The 26,442-nt window shown below is 35.9% G+C and overlaps 1 protein-coding gene across 1 annotated transcript in view; it reads left to right on the top strand.

The window, feature by feature from the left end:
• Positions 1–26,442, top strand: part of ZCWPW2 (zinc finger CW-type and PWWP domain containing 2) — a 122,208-nt gene that overhangs the window by 22,998 nt on the left and 72,768 nt on the right. The window contains exon 3 of the mRNA XM_033131767.1: positions 20,104–20,460. Within this exon, the coding sequence (XP_032987658.1) occupies positions 20,104–20,460 (357 nt within the window). The remainder of the gene's footprint in view (positions 1–20,103; positions 20,461–26,442) is intronic.

Genomic DNA, 26,442 nt, shown 5'->3' with positions numbered 1-26,442 from the left:
TCTCTCCTTGGCTTATAGATGGTTTTCTTCTCCCTGTGTCTTCACATCATCTTTCCTATGCAGGCTTCTGTGTCCAAATGTCCTCTTCTGATAAGGACACCAGTCCGATTGGACTAGGACCCACTGTAATGGCTTAATTTTAATTACTCCTTTAAAGACCTATCTCCAAAAACAGTTAAGTTCTGAGGTGCTGGGGTTTAGGACTTCAACATACAATTTTTTTAGATTTTTTTTTGTTTGTTTAGTGTGGGGGGATACAATTCAGCCCATAACAACGGCTTTCCTGTTTTTGACTTTTGCTATTCTGCTAACAGGCAGTTTCTAGAATGGTTTTGAATTGGTGCTTCTTTTCTCCATTTCCACAAACTCTGAAGGGAGTGCTGTATTTAGCTTACTAAAACAGAAAAAGGTGTCCATACTATTTAAGATACAAGTTTTTCATTGGAAAGCTGAATGCTGCTAAAAGTGTTCTTAAGTCTTTAAATCCCCTTCTAATGAATGAAACAGGGAATTTCAGGGGACAGAAATCAGATTGATTGTATGATAAACCATACATAGTTGTATCCTTCTATATGGAGATGTAGTGGTTTAGGCATGTTTCAAAGATGACTAGCTATACTTGTTTTCCCTAATAATAATACATTTGTAATAACTCAATCACATAGTCTGATCACTGGAAGTATTTGTTAACAATTTTGAATTAAGGTTTTGCAAAGGGTTTAATCACTTGAACCTTTACTACTGAAATATTAAATCAGGACAGACTAAGTTTTCTAGTGTAAATACCTCGGAGGAGAAAGTAATTCATAAATATACAACGACGTAACTTGGTTGTCTGCCAGTGTTGCATACTGTGTTACCTCCTCCTATGTAAATATTTGATAAGGTGTTTAAGTTATATGTGACTTCTAAAGGAGAACCAAAGCTCCTCTTTGGGAAAACTTACGTCTTTAAGATAAGGAGTCCTGTATAAGTAGTACCAAAGTTTTACCACAGAATAGCTAAGATATCTCTTAAAATGTTACACTATCTGAAAAATAAAATGTGCAAGTCTTCAAGAGGGCACAAAACGAAGGTTAATGCTTTTTGGGGTACATTCCTTAGAGGGTTTACCATGTATGTAAAATAGTTGACCGTTGTTTGTATTATATGACTGATGATTTCACTGAAAACCTGCATTCAGTTCTAGCTCTGGATTCAGTTGACCTTTGTGACGTATTTACCTGTGTAGAGTGGGCATTTGGTTTCTTTTAACCTGTTAGGATTAATTTTTCATTTCATATTGAAGAAAAGTTCTTCTAGAAGAAAGGTGTGTATTAATGCTGAGTGGGTTGGTTTTTGGGTAGCTTCTTTTAGTCAGGCTTTTGAAACTTTGAGATGTTAGGTGATTAATGAATCCTAAATGTGGAACTCCTTAATTCTAAAATCTTTATTAAAAGCCTCTCTCATCTGAGCACAAATCCAAGTACTCGCATTGCCACTTTTCTAAAATTCAGGAAGAAAACATCACCAGTAGAGACTTTTTATAATGAGGAAAGAACATTTTGCCTACCTTATAAAAATGTGACTCAGTGCTTGTTTTTAAAACTGGATTAAAAAAATTGGATAGTATAAAGAACAATAAGCAGGAAAACATTTTTATGGGGATCCTATAATTTTATAGTTATTAGTCTAAAATTAAAATTCAATTCTTCTTCCTTTTGAAAAAACCTACATACTACATGCCATCATATGCACAAATTATTATTACTAGTGAGTTGGGTGGGCTCTCCCACAGCATTTGAGATGTAAGAGTTGTAGCCATTATCATCTATCTCCTGAGTCATACTTGCATTTTATTTTGTACATTTTGGCTAGTATTGGTGGTAGAATATACTATAATATGGGTCATCTTTACATCTCTGTTTATTTTTCACTAGACCCAACAATAGTCTTCTTTTCCCCTGTCCACCTTGCTGATCATGGAATATATTATACATAGTCATACACTTTGTATTAATATATTTGAAATCACAAGTTTGTTTTGTACATTGTGTGTTGTTAGACACTGATAATCAGACTTTTATTAGTATATTAAATGGATTTAGTGTTATTTCAAAAAAAGAAAAAAATCCACAAAAACAGAAAAGCAACCTTGTGGCTTCCCTGCTTTCCTGAAGCTCTTCCACTAAGTACATTCACTTTTTACTTTATGTATTCTGAATATTAATCCATATGTCTGTATATTGAAAACATTTCATCCTTGTCTCTTCCTTGCTTTTCAACTATTTTTCAACTATTTTTCCTTGCTATTTTATGGGTTTTTTGTGTTTTTTTTGAGATTTATTTACACAGAAGAATTAATATCAAAGTGTTCAAGTTTATCAATCATTCTTAACGACTTTTGTGTTTTACATCCAAATACATTTCTACTTCAGTGTTATATATATTATGTTCTACTTTTTTACATTAGTGTTTAGTTATTCTCAAGTTCATGTTTGTAAATGTTGCTAGATTGAGACTGAATATTATTTTTTGTTATCAAAATCATAAATGAGTGTTGGATTTCTCATATGATTTGAGGGCGGCAAATCTTAAGATTATATGGTTTTTCTTCTTTAATCTGTAATGTACATGCCATACAAACAATGCAAGTGGCCAAGCAGCATACATGTCAGCCCTGCTGGAGCAGCACTTGCTAGAGGAAGCTCACAGGGATGGATCTGTCGCTCAGTGTGCCAGTCTCCATTGCCTCATTTCACACTGAATCACAGCACAGCGATCTAATGAGGCCGATGACAAACTTCAGTAGAGGGACCTTGACCCTGAGCTACGGAGCTTTTCATGAACAATTAGAGAAACATCAGATCCTCCCTTGGCATGATCAGGGACCTGAATATAATAGTGACATGATGTGCACGCCTTTGATTCCAGCCTAATGGCATTCAAGGTTGGTGGGCAGTCGCAGCACAACTGAAATCTAAGCCTCGTGGTTACAGCTCGCTTTAAGATGCTGCAAGATAGTAATAGGATTGCAACTCTAGTGGGCCACATTAGGATACATGATTGCCTAGCACCAACCCCTTTGCTGTCATGATGGGGAATGGAAGTGGCACTGAGGTCTAAATATTGTGGTTGACCAGAAATGATGGCCCTAGGCAGTTTCCATGAAGCCTTGCTGGATACCACATTTTGGAGAGGTCATCTTGCAGGGGACCCGTCTTAGACGAATTAATTCTCATCTCTCATTGCCTAATTGGCCATGGTTAATTTTTTTCTTACTATTCTACCAGATCTGACTGACTTTACAGACCTTATCTGCTTTAGCTAGGATTTTTAAAATCTACTTTGCTAAGTGAGGTTAACATAACCTTTTCTTATGCTCTCCTTTTCTGGCTTTTAAAATTCCCTTTGAGTTAAATATATACAAGAATACGCTAGCAACTTAAATTTTTCTAAGGTTCTATAGTTACATTTCTAATGTGATTTATTTGTGAATTTTCTCTTTTTAAAGAATCAGCTTTTGGTTTTACTGATTGTTATGTACCAAATATTTGTGTACACCCCTAAATTGATATGTTGAAGGCCTATCCCCAGTGTGGCTATATTTGGAGATGGGGCCCCTAAGGAAGTAATTAAGTTTAAATAAGCTCATAAAAGTGGGGTCCTGATAAATAGGATTCGTGTCCTTATTAGAAGAGACACCAGAAAGCTGTCATGCGCACATGGGTGTGTTTACCTCCACCCCCCTCTTTTTCTTGGAGCAATCGCTCAGAAAAGGCCATACGAGATAGGGCATAGTAAGAAGGTGGCCATACAGGCCATAAAGAGAGCTCTCATCAGAACCTATTTGGCCAGAACCTTAATCTTGGACTTCTAGTCTCCAAAACGGAGAGCATGAATTTGTTTCTGGTTGTTTAAGGCACCCAGTTTATGTTCCATTTCTCCCCCACCTCCCCCACCCCCACTCAGTGGCAGCCCAAGCTGAATAATACATTGACCAACTCTATTGATTCTTTGCTTCTTTCCTAGTTTATTCATTTTTCTTATACATAATTTTTAAGGTTTGGGGTACATTCTATGAAAAACCTTTGGCTCAATCTTGGAGTTCATTATTTTTATTTTTGACTATTTTGAAGTTTCAAATTTCAGTGGTCAAATTTTAAATTTCCGTGACATTCTGTTGATTTTTTTTTAAAAAATGAATGTCCTTTTTTATCTTTCTGAGGTTAGTAGATATTCTAAAATGCTGTCTCTTTTGTTAAGCCTATGTATAAGTAATGAATTCTTCCTTTTGTTGGGTTTGTTTTCTCTCTCATTATTGTGATTGAGTGCTCAACTATGTATTTTGAGATTGTTTACAAATTCTCTATCTGGTTTAGCTTTTATCCATATGTGGAAAGAGGAGTGGTGAGACACATGGCCTGGATGGGGCGAGCGAGTAGCTCCGTCTGGGTAGTGAGAACTCTCCTTTCTTCCTGGGTGTTGCTGGCCTTCTGAAGCCCCAGTTTTACCCCTTCATCCCAGTATCAGCTATCTCTGCTTTACCTGATGACAGACATCTCTCTTGTTTACTTCTGGCTCAAAGAGGGATTGCTATATGCTATAGTATTTTAATCAGTCGCTTTTATAGTTATCCCAGATCTCTCCTATATTTGTTATCTGACACATGTAGACTTAGCACACTCTTGGACCAATTCCAGTCTTTGTAGGAGTTTTCCTCTATGCATGTTTTGGGCTGTGGCTTCCTTCTCTTTGTTCTCATCTATCTTCTTTCATGGAAGGATACATTATAGTTTCTGAGACTGAGGGTATTGCTTTTTTTTTTTTAATTTTAGAAGATATGGAGATATACTCCACCTTAATTTCCTGGTACTTAGAGTGGGATGAGATGGCTCTGCCATGTGTTCAGTCTTCCATCTTGAATCAGTCTCTAAGAAAGCTACATTTAAAAAATTGTTTTATTTCGATATAATTTCTGACTTACAGAAGTTTCAGAATAGGAGAAAGAATTCCCAGTTACACCACACCCCTATTTCTGAAATGTTAACATTGTATTACATTTGCTTTATTTCTTTGTGTTTGTGTATGTATACATACTGTACATATATACTGAACGATTTAAGAGTAAGTTGTAGTTATATCTCTGAAAATGACAGAATAGGGAACTCCAAAAACAAACCAACCAACAAACAAAACCTGTCTTTTCACTAAAGCAGTAATTAAATTGAATTAACCTTTAGAATTAACCTATTAGAATTAACCTAGTAGAATTAACCTTTTTGGAACTCTAGAATCTACTTGACAACACCCTGAAGAGTTCTTAAGAAAGAAGCTGCTAAATTTCAGTCAGTTATCTAGAGTAATATGTGTGAACCCTTTTTATAAGTCAGGATTCTCCTCAGAAACAGAACCAACAAGGTTATCTATCTGTCTGTCTATCTATCTATCTATCATCTATCTATTTATTACCTATCTAGAAAGAGATATTTTAAGGAATTGGATCCATAATTATGGAGTCTTGACGGTCCAAAATCTGATGGAATAGGCCAGCAGGCCAGAGACTAAGGGGAGTTGCATTTCAAGTCCAAAGGCAGTCTGCACATAAAATTTTTTCTTGCTTGGGGGAGTCAGTCTTTCTTCTATTAAGGCCCACCCACATTATAGAAAGTAATCTGCTTTACTCAAAGCCCACCAATTAAATGTTAATCTAATCCAAAAAAACAGCTTTACAGAAATATCCAGAATAATATTTGACCAAATATTTATGTACTCTGACCCAGCCAAATTGACACATAAAATTGGTTAATTTTGCTAAACTTTACTTCACACCCACCTAATGTCCTCCATTCGCCAATTCACAGGCCGCCATGGGGATGGCAACTTACATTCCTGGTGCAGCTTGCTGGTGCCAGAGGGGTTGACCACACAGAGCAAAGAATAGAATCTTTACCAAGATTAAGTTGCAGACATAAGCTCTCTCTACCACTTGATACTTCAGTGTGTATTTCCAAAAACAAGGAATTGTTTTTATTATGTGACTATAATGTAGTTGTCAAAATCAGGAATTTAACTGATATTAATAACTTAATATCTTAAGGGTAAGATCCACAGATATTAAATTACACACAACTTAACTAACAGTATTTGATGAAATAGTGTTACCATGTGGGTACATTTTAAAGGCCCTTGTTACATACTGCAAAATTTCCCTCCCAAAATTTCCCCCAATTCACACTGTCAGTGGTGTATGAGAATGTGAAATAATTTTTTACCATTTTAAAATTGTAAATGTTACATTGATTTAACCTTATCTAGATTGATATGCAACTTACTCAGATTCATCCCAGTGAAACCCCTGTCCCCTTTTGCTACTACAGACATTCTCTCTCTTCTCTGTATTTTGGTTTTTCTTTTTCTTTATGGAATCTTCCTAAGAATAAGGAAAAAAAATTCCCTTTCTGGGAGTACTGGGAAAACTTTCAAACTTGACTGTCCCTAGTACAAAAGCATTTTTATTCCTGTCACTGTTCTCCATTACATTTACTTTTTTTTTAAATTAATCTTTACAACCTCTCTATGAAATAATAATATTGCAGATAAAATTAAAATTATAAGAGTTTGAATGACTTTCCCAAAGTTATACAACTAGTAATTGGAAGATTCTGATTTCAGAATCTTAGACTTTCTGATTTCAGAGCTGATATATTGGGCCTGTTAGGTCGGCGGCGGGGGGGGGGGGCGGTCAGTGAAACAGTCTATAACAATCTCTTAACATTTGACAAAGGGAGTTTATGTCTTTAATTGTCCTGAAGATTGTGATAAAAGCATCTTTCATGAGCGATGTTGGAAGATAGCGGACTAAAGGTTCCAGATGGGGATTGAAGGTGATGGAAAGTGCTGGATGTTAATGACTGACAAGAAATACACCTTTTAGACTAATACGATTGCCTACTTAAGGAAGATTACATATGAACTGAAGACAGAATAAATACTGAAAACCAGCACATACTGCAAAGCAAATAAAGTTTAGCAAGTTTTCAGAGCTGGCAAGACTTAATAACACAGATGTTATAAAAAGGTGGATGGTGAAATTTGGACTCCGACACATAGCTGAAAGAACATAGAGGAGCTGAGAATCTAGCAGGGGGACTCAAGGATTTTTGAGGAAGAACAGAATGGATAAACCATGAAACACTATAAAGCAGGACTTTTTAGAGATCATCTAGCCCTACTCTCCTTACTTTACAGATGAGAACACTGAGGTTCTCTTAAGGTTACACAGCTAAAGGTTGCATGACCGAGGTTAGAAACTACACTTTTTACTCCAAGTCCTGATCTTTTTCTACTGTCTCTTGAATATTATGAAATTTTAATCCATAAATTAACTTATTAATCACTTCAAGTTCTCTTTGAAAATAGGCCAGTTTAGTATTGCAGTCTTATAATCATTGGTTACAAGTCAGACATTATCTAGAAAATAGAAGTGATAAAAATTGAAATTATAATGCTGACATGCCCCAACTCTGAAGACAGTGACACAGATACCATTATTTTTTTTTCAAACTCAGAAGAGTAGTATCATCTGGGATAGCCTGTGGATAAAACTGGATAAACTTCGTATAACCACAGTGTTGGAGAGCAAAAGAATAATGATGGGGTTTTTTTTTGTTGTTTGGAAGAACAATCATTTTTATCATTCACATACAAACAAAAATTTCCATTATAAGTAGCCATTTATCTTCATTCCTCTACTGTATGTATTTATTCACACTATCTCATTAAATTCTGATATTGTTCAGAACTCCTTGGGTATGTTGTCATTTTACCATCTAGGATACATCAGTCACAAAATGTATATACATTGTAATAAAAATTGATGTGTCACGAGAATTCATATTGGCTGTACTCCATTTTAAAGACCTTTGTTCTGTTGAACAGTGGAACTGTAATATTTCAATTCAAGATGAATTGATCTTATTTTGTATTTTTTCAGACTCAGCTAAAACATTCTAAAATTACATTCATGAAATATAAAAAATATTTGGAGAAGTCATACAAAATCCATATGGAGTTTTCTTACTTTTCTTTCCTTTAGCTCATGAAGTTCACTTTAATGCTACAAATGCCAATAATGATTGTACTGTATTAAGTTGTTTAGAACTGTTTAGTGGAATTCTACAGACCTTGGTGGTTTCTTTAATAAATTCAATTTAACTAGTAATGCATTGTAATGTATTGTTACAAATAACAAATTGCTCACTAATCTCTTCCCATCTGTTAGAATATTTAGCCAGTTCCAGATGCTCTGCAGAAATATAGCAGAAATTGAGCAAAATTAGGGAAGTGATATAAAAAATTCCTGCATGTAAAGGAGTTTCTGGGCATTTTGGGATCAGCACACAGAGAACAGTGTTTCTATCATCAGCCCATTCATTGCTGGAGATACAAAAATAATGTCTCTGCCTTCAGAGAGGTTACAGTTTAGTGGTAGGAAGTAGGCCATACACATCACTATAATATGAAGCAGAATGTTATGAATACCAGAAGTTACGAGTACATGAAGATCAAGCAGGGAGTAATTGCAGCTGATTGGGGATATCCAGAAAGACTTTTTTAAAAAGATGGTATTTGAAGTGGTCTTGAAAATAGGCAATTTACAGATTATGATAGAGTAAAGACGATAACGTGCAAAGATAATACAGACAGAATTCATTGGATATATTTGGGAAATATCAAATAATGTAAGTTGATGCAGTTTGAAAGACTAATAGAGGAAAGTCATGCTGGCAGCCATTTAATGAGCACTTATTTTGTGCTGTGCTTCTTCATACCCTGCATGCATTATTTTATTGAACTTTCAGAATACTATGAGATAGGTGCTAGTATTATTCCCACTTTGCAAATGGAAAGATATTAAATGATTTGCCCAAGGTCATACCCAAGGAACATTAAGTAGATTAAGGAATGTTGCCCAAGGAACATTAAGTAGATGTTCTTATTACAGGTCTGACTGGTAATAAAACCCATACTCTTAAATGAGGACCTCATTTACTATTATTTTAGCAAAGGAACATTTTATATGTATATATATATATACATATATATATTAAACAAGATATGTATATATATATTAAACAAGAGTGTATCAATTATCAAGAGTTTATAGAGTAGCCTGTTATCAATGAATTGAAAGAATTAACTCTGGGGAGAGACAGAAAGTAAACTGACTGGTTGGTAGACTATTATCAGCAGTCTAAGTGAAGTAATGAGGAACTGAGCTGGGTTTGTAACAGTAAACTTGAAAGGGTGGGAACACACACAGGAACCTTTTTAATTTTTTAAGATTTAGCAAAATAACTATTTAAATGGACTGGTCAGGAAGCACGCAGTTTCAAAGTTGAGCCTAGGTTTGGAAGGCAACTCAGTTTGGCCCAAGTGCTGGATGCTTGAGGAACACAGGTGATAGTGTCAAAATTATATGGAATGTCAATGTGAAGGTGAGACTTGAGATGGAGGTGAGGAAGCTATTTATACGGAAGACGGTGTTGAAGCTATTTGAGTGAAATCCCTAAGGAAGAAAATGTAGAAAGAGAAATTTGAAGACAGAACCTTTGGAAAGGCCTACATTTAGAGACTAGAGGGAGAAAGAAACTAGTACAGGAATCAGTAGTCATTAGAGGTTTAAGAACGGTTTAGTTTTTGCACTAGGTGACTAGAAAATCTTTGGACTCCTTTAAAAGAAACCTTTGGTAAAAGCCAGATGGTCAGGCATTTAAGAGTGAGTAGATGCCTAGGATTTCTGGCAGCGAGTTTACACCCTTTCTATTTTATGACTGTAGACCTTTTCTTTAGAGGAAGAGAGCCATATTTCAAATTGCCTATTTAATAGCAGACTCACAGGAATCTTGAACTCAAGACCAAAATGAACACATTGTTCCTGTTTCCCAAACCTCAAACTTTCTCCATATTTTTGTCCCCTAGGTGGACACTAACTCCACTGTTCATTCATTTGCCCAAAATGGAAATCTAAGATTCCTCTGCCACTTTCCTCCTTCCCTTATCACTAGGAATCTTCCTCTCCTTTCCAAAACCAGCATATGTTTTATTGATTATTGCTGTACATCGAATGTTTGTGTCCCCTTGAAATGTGATGCTATTAGGATGCTATTTGGGCCCTCACGAATGGAATTAATTCCCTCATAAAAGAGACCTCAGTGAGATACCTTGCCCCTTCTGCCAAATGAGGTTACCACAAAAAGGCAGTCATCTATGAACCAGGGAGCGGGCTTGCACGACCCACCAAATCTGCCGTGGCCTTGATCTGAGACTACCTAGCCTCAAGGCATGTGATAAATAAATTTCTGTTGTTTATGAGTCACCTAGTCTATGGTCTTTTGTTACAGCAGCCCAAATGGATTAAGACAGAAATTGGTACTGAGAAGTGGAGGGGTTGCTGTAATAATTACCTAAATGTGGGAACGGCTTTGGAAGTGGGTAATGAGAAGAGGCTGGAAGAGTTTGGAGAGGCATGCTAGGAAAAAACCTACAAATACCGTGACTGGACCCTGAAGGGCGATTCTAGTCAGGGCACAGAAGGAAAAGATGAAAGCTCTACAGAGAAAGCTTCAATCTTCTTAGAGAACACCTGAGTGATTTTGAAAAGAATGTTGGTAGAAATATGGATGGTAAAGGCCATTCTGATGAGGTCTCACATGGACATGAGGAAGATGTTATTGGACAATGGAGGAAAGGTGATCCTTGTTATAAAGGGACAAAGAACTTGGCTGAATTGAGTTCGTGTCTGGTGTTTTCATGGAAGGTAGAACTTGTGAGCAGTGGAATTGGATATTTGCCTGAGGAAATTAATCTAAAAAGATTGTTGAAGGTACACCTTAGCTTCTGTTGACTGCTTATAGAAAAATGCATGAAGAGAGAAAAGATGTGTAAAGATGGAATTGTCCATCAGAAAAGAAGCAGAACGTAAATGATTTGGAAAATTCTCAGCCTATCCATGTTGAAAAGAATGAAGGAACTGTTTAAGAGAATACATGAAAGGTGTGGCCACACAATTATTTCATAAGGAGATTAGTCAGCCATCTAAACTGAAGCCAGGCACTATTGTTCAAGATACAAGAAGAAGGTAATGCAGAGAAATCAGGGCTCTCACCCCATTACAGACCCAGAGTGCAGAAACCAGGAGAGCCAAATGACTTCAAAGGAGGGGCCACAGGCGCTTGTGGCACCCTGGCACATACTGCCCTGCCTTGTCTCAAGCCTTCTACCCCCTGCATTAATGGGGAACTCCTTGATTGCCCCAGGGGAGGCTCTAGCAGGTCCCAGTGGAGCAGGCTGTAGGAGCCACCCCTCCAGAGGGCACAGACTTTGCTGCCGTTCAGGTGGTGCTGTCTCTGCTAGGACACAGAGTGCACAAGCCATAAGAGGGAGACTACTGCCACCTAGATTTCCTGTCATAAAACACAAGCAGAGAATCCCTACAGGGAAGTGTCCCACAGAGAGCCCTCACTAGGGCATGGCGCAGTGGAGCTGTGGGCTGGGGCTGCTGCCCTTATTATCCCAGGCCAGTAGAGCCACCCGCAGGTGATTCCAGCCCAGGTGAGCTGTAGGCACATGACTGACTCCTGAGAGCTGCAGTGTGGGCTGTGCCAAGCAAAGCCATGAAGGTGGGCTGCCCAAAGCGATGGGGGAAAAGCCACCTATAGCCTTGGGAGCCCAGCCTCTACCTGACAAAACTCTGGGAGTGGGACCTCCACCTTAGTGGGTCTGGAAGGCGGGACCACAGCCCTAGGGTGTTTGGAGAACAGAGCATAGAGCCTAAGAAGGTTATTCTCCAGCCTTAAGGTTTTAGTCTTGCCTGGGATCTATCACTCCTTTCCTATTTCTCTCTTTGGAAAGGGAATGTTTAATTGTATGTCTGTCCCATCATTGTATTTTGGAGACATGTTTGATTTCAAGGGGTTCACAACTGAAGAGGAATTTGCCTCATGATGGGTCCTATCTTAGGTCTCACCCATATCTGATTTAGATAATATTTAATAATGAAATTTAAAATTTTCAATTACAGTTGACATGCAATATTATATTAGTTTTAAGTGTACAAAATAGTGATTAAACGTTTATATAACTTGTGAAGTGATCACCCAGTAAGCCTAATACCCATCTGACCCCATACGTACATATAGGTACCACCTCCTTTTTATTCATTAGTCTAGTGATGGGCACTTAGGTTGTTTCCATATCTTGGCCATTGTAAACAATGCTGCAATAAACATATGGATGCACACGTCCCCTCAAAGTAGTGTTTGGGTTTCTTTAGGTAAATACCCAGAAGTGGGGTTACTGGGTCATTCTTTGTCTCTTGTTATAGCCTTTGTTTTAAACTCTGTTTTGTCTGGTATAAATATTGTTGCCCCATATTTTTTTGTTTGTTTGTTGCCATTTTCATGAGATATCTTTTCCCATCCCTTAACTTTCAGTCTGTGTGTATCTTTCAATCTGAAGTGAGTGTCTTGTAGGCAGCCTATGTAAGGATCTTGTTTTTCTAGCCATTCAGCCACCTTAGTTTTTGATTGGAGCATTTAATCCATTTACATCTAAAGTAATTGTTGATAGATATATAGATATTGTCATTTTTCATATTTTTTATCTTTCTTTTACTTTTTTTCATCTTAAATCCCTCTAAGATTCCTTGTCATACAGGTTTGGTGATAACGAACTCCTTTAGCTTTCTCTTATCTGGGATAAATAATACTTAGATGAGACTTTGGACTTTATATTTTTGAGTTATATTTTTGAGTTTGGAAGGAGTTAAGACTTCTGGGGAGTATTGGGATAGAATGAATGTATTTTTCATGTTAGAGAGACATGAATTTGCGGGGAACGGGTGGAATGCTATAGACTGAATATTTGCTTTTCCGCAAATTCATATTAAAACCTAACTCCCAATGTGATGGCATTAGGAAGTGGGGCCTTTGTGAAGTGATTAAGTCATAAAGGCAAAGCCTTCAGGATGGGATTATTGCCTTTATGAAAGAGACCTAGAGAGAGAGAGTAGTACTCTTACTATTCCCATTAAGGGAACAGAGCTTAGAGTAATTAACTAATTTGCTTAGTAAAAAGTGGTAGAGCCGTCAGACTATCAGACAGAAAATTGAGTGCCTGTAACCATTTAAAACTACTGCCTTGAATGAATAAATAAACTAAGCCTGAACTTATAGCTGTGTAATTTTGAATAGTCATTCTGTTTTCCATTTTCTAAAATTTAACTTTAAAATTTTCTCTGAATTCTCTAGTTCAATGTTAGCTAAGTAACGGAATAAAAAATTAAAAACAGAAGTAAAGAAAAGGAAGTGTTGTGCTTACCATGGCTTTGTATTTATCAATATGATACCTTACACACTAAAGTGAGGACTCCTTAGGAATGATTTTATAGAGACCCCTACAAAGACTCGAGCACTCTTCTGACCCCATTCTCTTTCTCTTCTTCATTTGTATCTTCTGAATGTGGCAGTGATTTTGAAAACCAACAAAGTGAGAGGGACCTGTTGGAAAAAATGTAATAGAAATAATGAGAATGTGATTTGAAAAGAAGTATTCTATAATTTGTATTATAAATTCTATTAGGCTGGATAAACTGTGTCGAATCTAAAATACCAAGTGGTTTAAGTTAGATGCAATTGAAAATGAGTATCACTATTTAAGTAATAATGACATTTTCTTCATGTTAATTTATTTTATCAGTATTATCCACTGTGAAACCCAACTTCCTAAGAAAATCTGAAAACTTTATCTACCACTTAAAAGTAATCTTTTAATCCCCTTAACATTTATAATAGGCTATCATAATGGACTTTCCTAAGCTTTCCATTGATGTGGTTCCATAAACTTACAATGCTTTCTCCTTTATGGCAGTCCAATGGTTGTAAGATGAACAAAATTCTAGGCAGTTGAAATAAAGACAAAATTATCTGCTTTTACATGTACATTACACTTTATTTGCATTATTAGTATCCTCTTCAATATGCTGTTTCTTTGTAGAAATATTTTAAAGATGCTCCATTTTGTGACGATTACGTTATCTAATAATATAACCTATAAACCTGTTTAACTAGGTAGATATAACTCCAAAACGTTGCACTATGGTAAAGGTGAATGGATAACTAATGAGTATCTCCATGAAACACTGAGTTGTGGTACCTCCGACCTTTCTATCAGGAGGCCTCACATCCTGCTCAGGACATATGACCTGCTTATGTGTGATCTGAGTGAGGATTCTAGTATCAACTTGATATTAAATATGAATAAGGGTATTATTTTCTTATTGATTAAATAAAAGTAAATATAAATAGAATATCTTTGAATGAACTTGTAATGAATAATATCATTGTTTCTAGAACTGTACCCCAACTTCTTACCCTCAGCTTAGTTGTTCATACAGACACCTAATTTCTGCCTTAGACTTAGAATCTTTTGCATCTCTCTTTATATTTGACTTTTAGGGTCATAGACCTTAACTTAGCAGTTAATGTCATGTCCTTCTCCTACTACTTTGTTCACAGCTATTTGTGGAGACTCGTGTAGGATGGATGATGGTTTCCTAGAACATACACCTAGAGGAATGCCTTGACAAAAATAACTTTAATTTCTTCCATTTTTGATGACCAGATTTATACTTCAATATTGTTAAAGTCACAAAGTAAAGATGTGTGCTATTACTACTGTTTAATTTTTTTCTGGAGTTAATGTAAAAATAAAGAAAACAAAATAAAAAGGTTGTCAGCAAGATGATAGAATAGGAGACTCTGAACTTTCCTTAATCCCACAGATGCACTGAATAAACAGCTACATGCAAATCAATTCCCTTGGAGAGAAATACAAAAACTAGTTGAGTGACTCCTACACGTTAGGTTACTGAGAAAATACCCACATTAAAGCCAGTAGAAAAAAACTGAAACACACTCATGCCATAAACCACTGGTATAGCACCTTATCATTGGAGGGAACCTCCAATTGCCACCTTCTCCCTGAGGAAAAAGGGTTTAGACCACACATTTAGGTCCCCAGCTTTTATGGCTGCTACCCAAGGGACTGGCTCCCAAATCACCTGGCTCGGACAGTGGATAGGGCTTAGCATTTGTTAGTACCCCAGGACCACATTAAACAAAGACATGGTTTTATACTGAAATGTGAGCACTTGCCATGGCTATACCCCTGGGCTCAGCACAGAGGGAGCAGGCAAAAACACAAGGATACCAGTGTCTCCCTGGAAAGGGTTTGACTGCATGCATTTCTAGTTGTGGTCCAAGGGTCAGGTGTCTAATTAGCCTGCATCTGGAAGTTGCCTGGGCTCCTCCCTCATCTTCTCCCCTCTCATTCACTCCAATGATAAAAGCATGTATCCAGTTTCTCCCTGAAAGGAGTTTGCCCACACTTCTAGCACCCCAACTTTTATGGCTGCCACTTGAAGGACTGGCTTCCAAATGACACACATCAGAGAGCCATAAGGGCTCAGCACTTGCAAGTTCCCCTTCACCACAGAATACAAAGTGGCGATTTTTAAGATGTGTGATTACTTTCCACTGCTACCCACCCCCACACCCCTACTCCAGCCTCAGCACAGATGGAGCAGGCAAAAACACAAGGCTCCCAGTTTCTCCCTGGAAGGGCTTTGACGATGTACTTTTCCAGTTGCTGCCCAATGCCCTTCTAATTAGCCTGAATCTGAGAGTGATGGGTAATGTAATTTGTAGTCTCACAGGACACTAAACATCATGGCATGCAGGAACTTCCCATACCTTCTCCCCAGCTCACTCGAGTGATAAAAACTGATGGAGATTAAGTGATTTGCCTGTCAGATAACTAAAATGAATGTCATAAAGATGCTCACAGAGGCCAAGATAGCAATGCATGAACAAAGTGAGAATTTCAACAGAAAGAATATATTTTTTAAAAAAGTACTAAAAAGAAATCAGAGTTGAAAAACACAAATGAATTGAAAAGTCAATAGAAGGCTTTAAAAATAGATCAACAGAATGAAGGATCAAAGAACTTGAAGACAGTGGAAATCAATCAGAGGAACAAAAAGAAAAAAATGAAAAAACATAGCTTAAAGGTCTTATGGGACACCATCAAGTAGATGAATGAGCTCATTGTAAGAGTCCCAGAAAGAGAAGAGAGAAAGACATAGAAACATTATTCAATGTAATTATGGCTGAAAACTTCCAAAACCTGGGAAAGAAATAGATATCCAGATCCAGGAAGCCTAAAAAGCACTAAAGAAGATAATCCAACAAGACCCACATCAGGACATATTATAATCAAATTGTCAAAAGTTAAAGACAGAGAACTGAAAGGAGTAAGAGAAAAACAACTTGTTACATATAAGGGAACCCCTATAAGACATAAGCCCATTTTTCAACAGAAACCTTATAATCCAGGGAATGGGATGATATATCTAGTTCTGAAAGAAAATAACTGCCAACCAAGAATACTTTACCTGGCAAAGTTGTCCTTCAGAATTGAAGGAGAGGTAAAGCCATTCCTGTACAAACAAAAGCTGAATGAATCCATCACCAATAGACTTGGCTTACAAGAAATGCCAAAAGAAGTTCTTCAAGCTTAAATGAAAGAATGCTAATTAGTGATATGAAAACATGAAGGTATAAAATTACTGGTAAAGGTAAATATAAAGTCAAATTACAAATACTCTAATATGTGATGGTGGTGTGTAAACCACATATAACTCTAGTATAAATCTTAAAAGATTATATGTTAAAACTATTAAAAATGACTAGCTACAAAAAATTTTTAATGGATACACGATATAAAAATATGTAAATTATGAGATCAAAAACCAAAAGTGAGTGTGTGGGGTGGGGGAGCAGGGAATCACCATGTAGAGCTTTTGTATGCTATTGAAGTTATCAGCTTAATATGGACTACTATAACTATAGAATGCTTTATGTAAGCCTCATGGAAACTACAAAGCAAAAATCTATAGTAGATACACAAAAGATGAGAAAGGAATCAAACCATAGCACTACAGAAAATCATCAAATCACAGAGGATGAGAGCAAGAGAGAAAGATAGAAACAAAAGGCTCACAAAACATCCAGAAAAGAATTAACAGAAGAGCAATAGTAAGCCTTTTCCTATCAGAAATTACATGTAAATGTACTAGTTCTACAACTATAAACTGAAAGTTAAGGGATGGGATGGAAAAAGGTATTCCATGTAAATGGAAACCAAAGAGAGCAGTTGTTGCTATACTTATACCAGACAAAACAGAATTTAAGTAAAAAACTGAAAAAAATACAAAGAAGGTTATTATATACTGATAAAGTGGTCAATTTATCTGGAGGAATTGATGAAAATATTTATGCCATTAGTATTGGAGCATCTAAATGAATAAGGCAAATATTAACAGATCTGAAGGAAGTAATGGACAGCAATATAATAATAGGGGATTTCAGTACCCACTTTCAAAAATGGATATATCATTTAGACGAAATCAGTAAGGAAACACTGGACTTAAACTGTGCTTTAGATGAAAAGAATGTAACAGACACATACAGAACATCTGTCCTACAGCAGTAGAATACATATTCTTCTCAAGTGTACATGCAGCATTCTCCAGGGTAGATCATATGTGAGGCCACAAAAGCAAAGAAGATTGAAACCATATCAAGCATCTTTTCTAACCACAATGATATGAAACCAGAAATAAATAGCAGGAGAAAAACTGGAAAATTCACAAATATGTTGAGATTAAACAACAAGCTCCTGACTAACCAGTGAGTTGGAGAAGAAATCAAAAAGTACCTTGAAACAAATGAAAGTGGAAACATAACATACTAAAATTGTGGTATTTTTACAAAATCAGTTCTAAGAGGGAAGATTATAGTGGTAATTGTCAAAATTAAGTAAAAAGAAACTTCTCAAACAATCTAATATTACACCAGAAGGAATTGGAAAAAGAGGAATTACTAAGCTTGAATTTAGTAGACGGAAGAAATAACAAAGATCAGAGCAGAAATAAATAAGAGAGTAGAAAGATAATAAGAAAGATCAATGAAACTAAGAGTTGGTTTTTTGAAAAGATAAACAAAATTGGCACTTACTGCTTTCATTCAACATACATAGTCTTTGAAGTCCTAGCCAAAGCAGTTAGGCAAGAAAAAGAAAAAAAAGGCATCCATATCAGAAGGGAAGAAGTAAAATTGTCTCTGCAGAATATATGATCTCATATATGGAAAATGCTAGACTCCACCAGAAAATTGCTAAAACTAATAAATGAACTCAGTAAAGTTGCTGGATACAAAATCCACAAACAAAAACAGTTGTATTTCTATACATCAACAAGGAACTATCTGAAAAAGAAATTAAGGAAACAGTTCCATTTACAATTGCATCAAAAAGAATAAAATGCTTAGGAATAAACTTAACTAAGGAGGTGAAAGATTTGTACACTGAAAACTATAAAACCTTGATGAAAGAAATTAAAGATGCAAATAAATGGAAAGATATTCCATGTTCATGGATTGGAATACCCAATAATTAAAATGTCCATACCACCCAAAGCAATCTACAGTTTCAATGTAATCTCTATGAAAATTCCAATGGCTTTTTCTTTCTTTCTTTTTCTTTTCTTTTTTTTTTTTTTTACAGAAATTGAAAAAAAAGAAAAAATCCTAAAATGTGCGTGGAACATAAAAGTCCCTGAACAGCTAATGCAATCTTGAGCAAGGAGAGCAATGTTGGAGGCATTTTACTTCCTGATTTTAAACTATATTACAAAACTATATTAATCAAGACAGTATGGTATTGGCATAAAAATAGACACAGATCAGTGGAACAGAACAGATATCCCAAAAATAAGCCCACATATATATATGATCAGCTAATTTTCTACAAAGGCACCAAGAATACATGTGGGAAAAATACAGTCTCTTCAATAAATGGGATTGGAAAACTGGATATCCACATGAAAAAGAGCAAAATTGGATCCTTATCTTACACTATACACAAAAAATCAACTCCAAATGGATTAAAAACTTAAATGTCAGATCCGAAACTTTAAACTGCTAGAAGAAAGCACACGGGAAAAGTTCCTTGAGATTGGTCTTTCAATGAATTTTTGAATCTGACATCAATAGCACAGGCAACAAAACCAGAAGTAGTCTAGTAGGAATGCATCAAACTGAACCATTTCTGCACAGCAAAGGAAACAATCAACAAAACGAAAAGGCAGCCTATAGAATGGAGAAAATATTTGTAAACTATATATCCAATATAGGGTTAGTATCCAAAATGCATAAGGATTTCTTACAACTAATAGCAAAAAACCAAATAATCAAATTGAAAAGTGGGCAGAGGAGCTGAGCAGTCTGTTTTCCAAAGAAGACTTGTACGTGGCCAGCAGATACATGAAAAGATCCTTAACATCACTATTCATCAGAGAAATGTACATCAAAACCATAATTAGATATTACCTTATACCTGTTAAGATGGCTATTATCAAAAAATTAAAAGATAATCATGGTGAGGATATGGAGAAATTGGAACCTTGTACACTGTTGGGAATACAAAAGGATGCAGCTGCTGTAAAAAACAGTATGGGCATTTCTAAAAAAAAATAGAAATACCATACGATCCATCGATCCCACCTGTGGGTAATTATCCAAGAGAATTGAAATCAGGATCTCAAAGACATACTAGCGGCACTATTCACAATAGCCAAGATATGGAAACAACCTAAGTGTCTGTCGATGGATGAATGGATAAAGAAAACATACAAAGGGATATTTTACAGACTTAAATAAGAAGGAAATTCTGCGATATGTGACAACACAGATGAACCTGGAGGACATTTTGCTAAGTGAAATAAGCCAGTCACAGAAAGACAAATACTGCATGATTCCATTTATGTGTGGTATCTAAAAATCATCTAATTTATAGACTCAGAATGAAATGGTACTTTCCAGAGGCAAGGAGAAGAACGAAATGGGGAGTTACTAATTAGCAGACATAATGTTTTATTTAAGCAAAATGAATAAGTTATACTCTTGAATCCTTATTTTTTTTTATTTTCCCTTTATTTTCCAGATGTAAAAGCATTTATGGAAAAAGAAATAAGTTGGATAAAAAGATAATCCTAGAATATTATAACACTGCAATGGCTTCTTCAGTGGAAAACAACATGTATGTAAACAAAGTGTGGGTTCAATGTGACAATGAAAGTTGTTTGAAATGGAGATTGTTGACAAGTGAGGATGCAGCCAGAATTGACCACAATGAACCATGGTATTGCATCATGAACACTGATTCAAGATATAATAAGTGCTCTATTTCTGAAGAAGACTTTCCTGAGGAGTCTCAGCTTCATCAAAGTGGATTTAAGATTGTCTATTCACAGCTACCTCTTGGAAGCCTGGTTTTGGTAAAATTACAGAATTGGCCAAAGTAAGTTTTTTGTTCTTGTTTTATATTAAATTATTGAGGTATAGTCTTGCTTTGTTTATGAATTTTTAAAACTTCAAAGAATCAACTTTTTCTCTATTGTCTAATTTTTTATTGTTTTCTGATCTCATCATTATTCTTTTCCTGATTTCTTTGGGTTTACTTCTTTTTCTAGTTTCTCAATTTGGAAACTTAGGTAACTGATTCAAATCTTTTATCCTCCTGTTATAGGCAATTAAATCTATACATTTCTGTATCTCACAAATTTTAATATGTTGTGTTTTATTACCAGTTTGAAATGAGTAATAATTTTCTTTGTGATTTCTTCTTTGAAATGAGGTATTAGAAGTATGTTTTTATATTACCAAATATTGGGGATTTTAAAATGTCTTATTGATAATTGAGTTCTACTTCAAATCTATTGTAGTCAGTTTCATTGAATCTTATTTGATGGCCCAGAATGGCCTATCTTGAAAAGAATGTGTATTCTGTAATTGTTGTCTAGAAGCCTAAAATATATATATATTTAATTTTTGTACATTTACTATTGTATAGCAAAATATTTCCCATTCTGATTTGATTTTCCCAAGTATGCAATATGTATTTTCAATATGTATATAGTTTCAAGTCTTCTTTATTTCAATGAAGTTTCTAAAAGTTATAAGCAGTTTTTCTGTTTCGTTGCTTTGATTTTCTTATTTTGGGACTCCTACTTATATTGGGACTCCTATATGATTTACGGGAGATCTTCTTTGACTATCTTTGGTACTACTTTTTCTTCAACTCTTTTCATCTTTAAAATTTAAATATTTTTCCCTTTCCATCTTTTATTTTTCTGAAGGTACTACCAATTGAGCTTATTGTCTTTTGTGTTTTTTCCAGTTTAGTCTTTATTGAAAAATTTAAAAATTCTTTCATAAGTTTTCCCACCTCTCTCTTCAAATATTCATTTTCTACAATCACTTAATTTCTTTAGGTTTTTCTAATTCTTAATTATATTTTTTCCTGACCTACATTTAAAAAATTTCTGTTAGCTCAGCTTGAAATCTCAGGTACAATGTTGATCTCTTTAAGGGTATGCCTCTCAGGCATGCTTTCATTTTTAATAGGGATATTAGCCATTTTTATCATAATAATTTTATATTAGATTCTACTATTATCCCTTCTCGTTGTACACTTTTATATGAAATGAGTTCCTGTTTTTTGAGGAGAGAAAAGGAAGTCAGAATAGACTTTTTTAGTCTATTTTCTCTCTGTTGTTCATATTGGATCATTTCTATTGTTCTGTCTTTAAGTTCTCTGATTCTTTGTCATATTTATTTTCCTGTTGAGACTACCTGTTGAGCTTCTTATTTTGGTTATTATATTTTCAGTTCTAAAATTTCCATTTGATTTTCTTTATCTCTTCCATTTGCTTGCTATACTTCCTGTTTATTTATTTTTCTTCACTTTGGATCTTGTTTAAATCTGTTGTAGCAGGCCACTTTTGCTGCTGCTCTGGAGGGATATGAGGATATCTCTTTGTTATGCCAGGTGGAAGAAGAAGTCCAGGTTCACCACTCAGCCTCTGCTGACTCCTTGGGCAGGAGTGGTGCCTGTTACTGCTGGGCCGGGATACAAGTTCAGGTTCCTCGCTTACCACGCTGACTGGGAGGAGCATCTTGTTACTGTTCCCCAGGTGACCTCCATGACATCATGGGCAGAGGGCCTTGTTAATGCTAGAAGGTGGTCAAACATCCCAGCTCCCCAGTAATCCCCTTCTGCCACTACCTGAGCAGGAGGGATAGGGTGCTTCATTACTGTTGGATGTTGAAGTTCAGGCTCACCTCTCGGCTTTTGCTGGTGCGGGTACGCATGGGGGACATATTGTTTTCCTTGGCGTTTGGCTGGGATAAAGCAGCCATTGTTTCAGTTTTCTATTTTTCTAGGCTGTCCCTCTCCTGGTTCTCTATTTAGTAAATGAAGCCTTGATACGAGCTTTCCGTTTGTTTGCCTCCGTTGGTGTTTCTGGGTTGTTGGCTTCTTCAGCACCCCAGCCTATGATATATGATATATATAGGTCCCAAGGCCTATCTGGTTTAGCTTCTTCTCTTCACTTTTTATCATCTCCTTATGTTTATTTGATATATAATACTAAGGATGTTTAGGTGTACTTAGTGGGAGGCATATACAAAATTGTCTACTTTGTCTTATCCTGAACTGGACTTTGAAGAATAGATTTTTCATTTATAGCTTTTCCACATATTCCCTCCCCCGCCCCACACAACCGCACCTACCATGGACATCCCATTATCAGTATGGTTCGTTCGTTATAATCTATGAACCAGCATTCACCCATCGTTGTCAAACCAGTCCATAGTTTTCATTAGGGTTCACTCTTTGTGTTGTACATTCCATGGGTTTTGACAACTGTATAGTAACATATATATGAATACATATATATATGAATACATATTTGTACATATAATGTATTCACCATTGTAGTATCACACAGCATAGTTTTACTGGCCTAAGAATCCTGTGTTCCACATATTCACCCACTACTCCTTGGCAACCATAGATTTTTTTTCACTGTGTCTGGAGTTTTGCCTTTTCCAGAATGCCATATAGTTGGAATCATGCAATATCTAGCCTTTACAAATTGACTTCTTTCACTTAGTAATATGCATTTAAATTTCCTCTATGTATTTTCATGATAGCTCATTTCTGTTAATCACTGAATAATATTTCATTTTCTGTATATACCACAGTTTATATATCCATTTAACTGCCGAAGGATATCTTGTTGCTTCCAAGTTTTGACAATTATGAATAAAGCTGCTAAAAACACCTATGTGCAGGTTTTTGTGTGCACATACGTTTTTCAACTCTTTTGGTAAATAACAAGGAATGTGATTGCTGGATCCTATAGTAAGAGTATGTTTAGTTTTGTAAGAAACTTCCAAACTCTCCCAAAGTGGCTGTGCCATTTTGCATTCTTACCAGAAATGAGTGAGGGTTCCTGTTGTTCCACATCTTCACTGGCATTTGGTGTTGTCAGTGTTTTGGATTTTGGGCATTCTCAGAGGTGTGTAGTCATATCCCATTGTTGTTTTAATTTGCATTTCCTTGATGACATATGATGTGGAGCATCTTTTCATATGCTTATTTGCCATCTGTTTGTCTTTTTTGGTGAAGTGTCTCTTCAGATCTTTCAGCCATTTTTCTTAATCAAGTTGATCATTTTCTTATTGTAGAGCTTAAGACGTCTTTGCGTATTTTGGATATTAGACTTTTCTCAGATGTCTTTTGCAAATATAGTTTCCCCGTCTGTGGCTTGTCTTTTCATTCTCTTGATAGTGCCTTTCCCAAAGCAGACATTTTTAATTTTAATAAATTGCAACTTATCCATTTTTTCTTTCATGGATGGTGCTTTTGATGTTGTATCCCCACTTGTATTTGTACCATCTCTTCCCTTTGTTCTTATTGATCCTGTCCCCTTCTATTTGGATTATACTCCCAGCAGTTTCTCCTCAGTGTGAGCTTTTGCTCTGAAAAGGAGCTTTGTTGGTTAGTTTTAAGTGTTCACAGGACCCAGACTGCGCCCACACTTGCAATTTTGTTGTGGTCCCCCTCACAGTTTGGGCTGCTGTATTCAGTTTGACTTTCCAAAGAGTACTTCTTGTGGTTTTGAGGTTCTTATTTCACAAACACACCAGACCTCTGGTTGTCTTCCCCTTCCCACCCTATTCGCTCTCTCACACACACAGGTGCCAATAATATGTGAGTCTTGTAACTGTCAGTAGTCTGTACCTGCCTGTTTTGGTGTTCATGTGGGTAGCTTGGCACTTAGTTTTGTTATAGATGTGTACCAGGTTTTGCCTTTGCTATTATAGTTGCTCTACCTGTATTAGTGGGGAAATCAGGAGATTCTAAAACTCTTAACACCATTGCTGAAATCCTCCCAGAATCCTTTCCTATTTTATATTAAATTCTCCCACTTAACATTCTCAAAGCTGGGGTATACTGGCTCATGTTACATTGTTTTCATTCATATTGAACTGTTCTCCATGAAGAATATAAGCTGTTTGCTTTCATAGAGAGACTGTGATGGGTTTATTCTAACACACACACACACATACACACAAGAGACCTTCAAGTCATGATACCTAGATTTGTGTTCTTGCTCTATCTTTTACTGTTAGGAGCTGAATTGTGTTTCTCCAAAAGTCACATATTAAAGCTCTAACCTCAGAATGGAACTGTGTTTGGAGTTAGGGCCTTTAAAGAGGTGATAAAGTTAAAACACGCCATTATGGTGGACCCTAATGCAATGTCACTGGTGTCCTAATAATAAGAAGAAATTTGGACACACAAAGAAAAATCAGGAATGCACAGAGCAAAGACCATATGAGGAAGATGGCAAGAAGGCAGCCATCTGCAAACCAAGGAGAGCCCTGAAAAGAAACCAACTCTGCTGACACATCGATCTTGGACTTCTCGTTTCCAAAACTGGGAGAAAATTAATTTCTGTTGTTTAAGCCACCCAGTCTGTGGTATTTTCCTAGGGCAGCCCTAGCAAACTAATACATTTAATATCTTTGCAAATGTGCAAATCACTCTTGAGATTTGTACCTTTTGTTATTGAGGATTTTTCTAGGGATCAAATGTGAAATGCTGTACGTGTGTGTGTGTGTGTGTGTGTGTGTCTGTGTCTGTGTGTGTGTGTGTGTAAAATGAACAGGAACTAAATAGTCAGGTAAGAACAAATATTTTAAAATGCATGACTATGAACACTCATTTTATGAGGTTACTTATGAAAGTATTTGTAGTCCCATGTCATTTTTCATATCTAAAATTAAACATTTTGAAAACAGAGAGTTTGTATTTTCTAATGGAATTTTTGAAGTTCAATAACTTAATTCATGAAATGGATTTGTTTCTTGTTACTGTATCTGATACATTATGTTAGAAGTTTGATTAGGAAATTCTTTTGCAGTTTTTTTCTTATAACTGAGAGTTAGGACTTGAAATACAAATGAAACATGTTTGACATCAGTCCCTAAATTATCTCTCTCTAATCTGTGATTAGGATCATCCAAATGCCTGCACAGTATAGCTGTAACTACCTTCTTGCTTATTGGAAACATGATAACAGTATAAACTGCAATAGTAAAATTGAAAGCTAGAATTGACCTACTAAAAGCACTCAAACATAACTTCCTTTTTTTCCTCCATTTTTTTTTAAAATTAAAGTTTGTTGGGGTGACAATGGTTAGCAAAGTTACATAGGTTTTAAGTGTACAATTCTGTAATATCAAACATCATTTCTTAATTAAATAATATTATAGATGTTGCCGTTTCAAGTGGAAAGACCAGCTAGCTGGCTGCAGAGACACTTAGCAGTGTAGAACTGTCTAGGTCAGTTCTCCTTGGCCTTACTCCCAACTTTGAAGGCTGAGAAACACAATATAATCAACATCTCAGAGGTACTCTGTCTCATAAGTGGTGATCCTCTCTAATAAAGCTAAGGAGAGACTGCTACAGATTCTAGAAATGCCCATTTGATCTTTATATAATAAAAGCAAGTAATTGTCAAGACAGTAGCACTTTTTTGTCTATCGGCAAGCACTATGAAAAAAATCAAATTATAATTATGTTATTTACCTCCACGTTGTGAGATAGACACAGTTACATACTTATAAAAACACATATGTAACCTCTTGCCTTTGGATTGCCTCTGTGTGCTTGCGGGTGTGGATATCTGCATGTACTAAGAACAGAAAAACTATCTCCATAAGGTTTAAACAGCCTTGATTTTTAAAAATTGCAAGTAGCATTGTATTCAGCTAGAACAAGCATAGAAGTTAAAAGTAAGAAATAATGGTACATGTATAATTTAGTATAGGAACATACATACATTGTCAAACAGAAACTAGGTTCTATTTAGGGTACTACCTTGGGCACACCGTGTTTCCCCAAAAATAAGACCTATCCAGACAATCA

The sequence above is a fragment of the Rhinolophus ferrumequinum genome, chromosome 17, assembly GCF_004115265.2.
Source record: "Rhinolophus ferrumequinum isolate MPI-CBG mRhiFer1 chromosome 17, mRhiFer1_v1.p, whole genome shotgun sequence".
In the NCBI taxonomy this organism is placed as follows: Eukaryota; Metazoa; Chordata; class Mammalia; order Chiroptera; family Rhinolophidae; genus Rhinolophus; species Rhinolophus ferrumequinum.
Note: the sequence above shows the minus strand (reverse complement) of the source record. Positions and strands in the feature narration are given on the sequence as shown.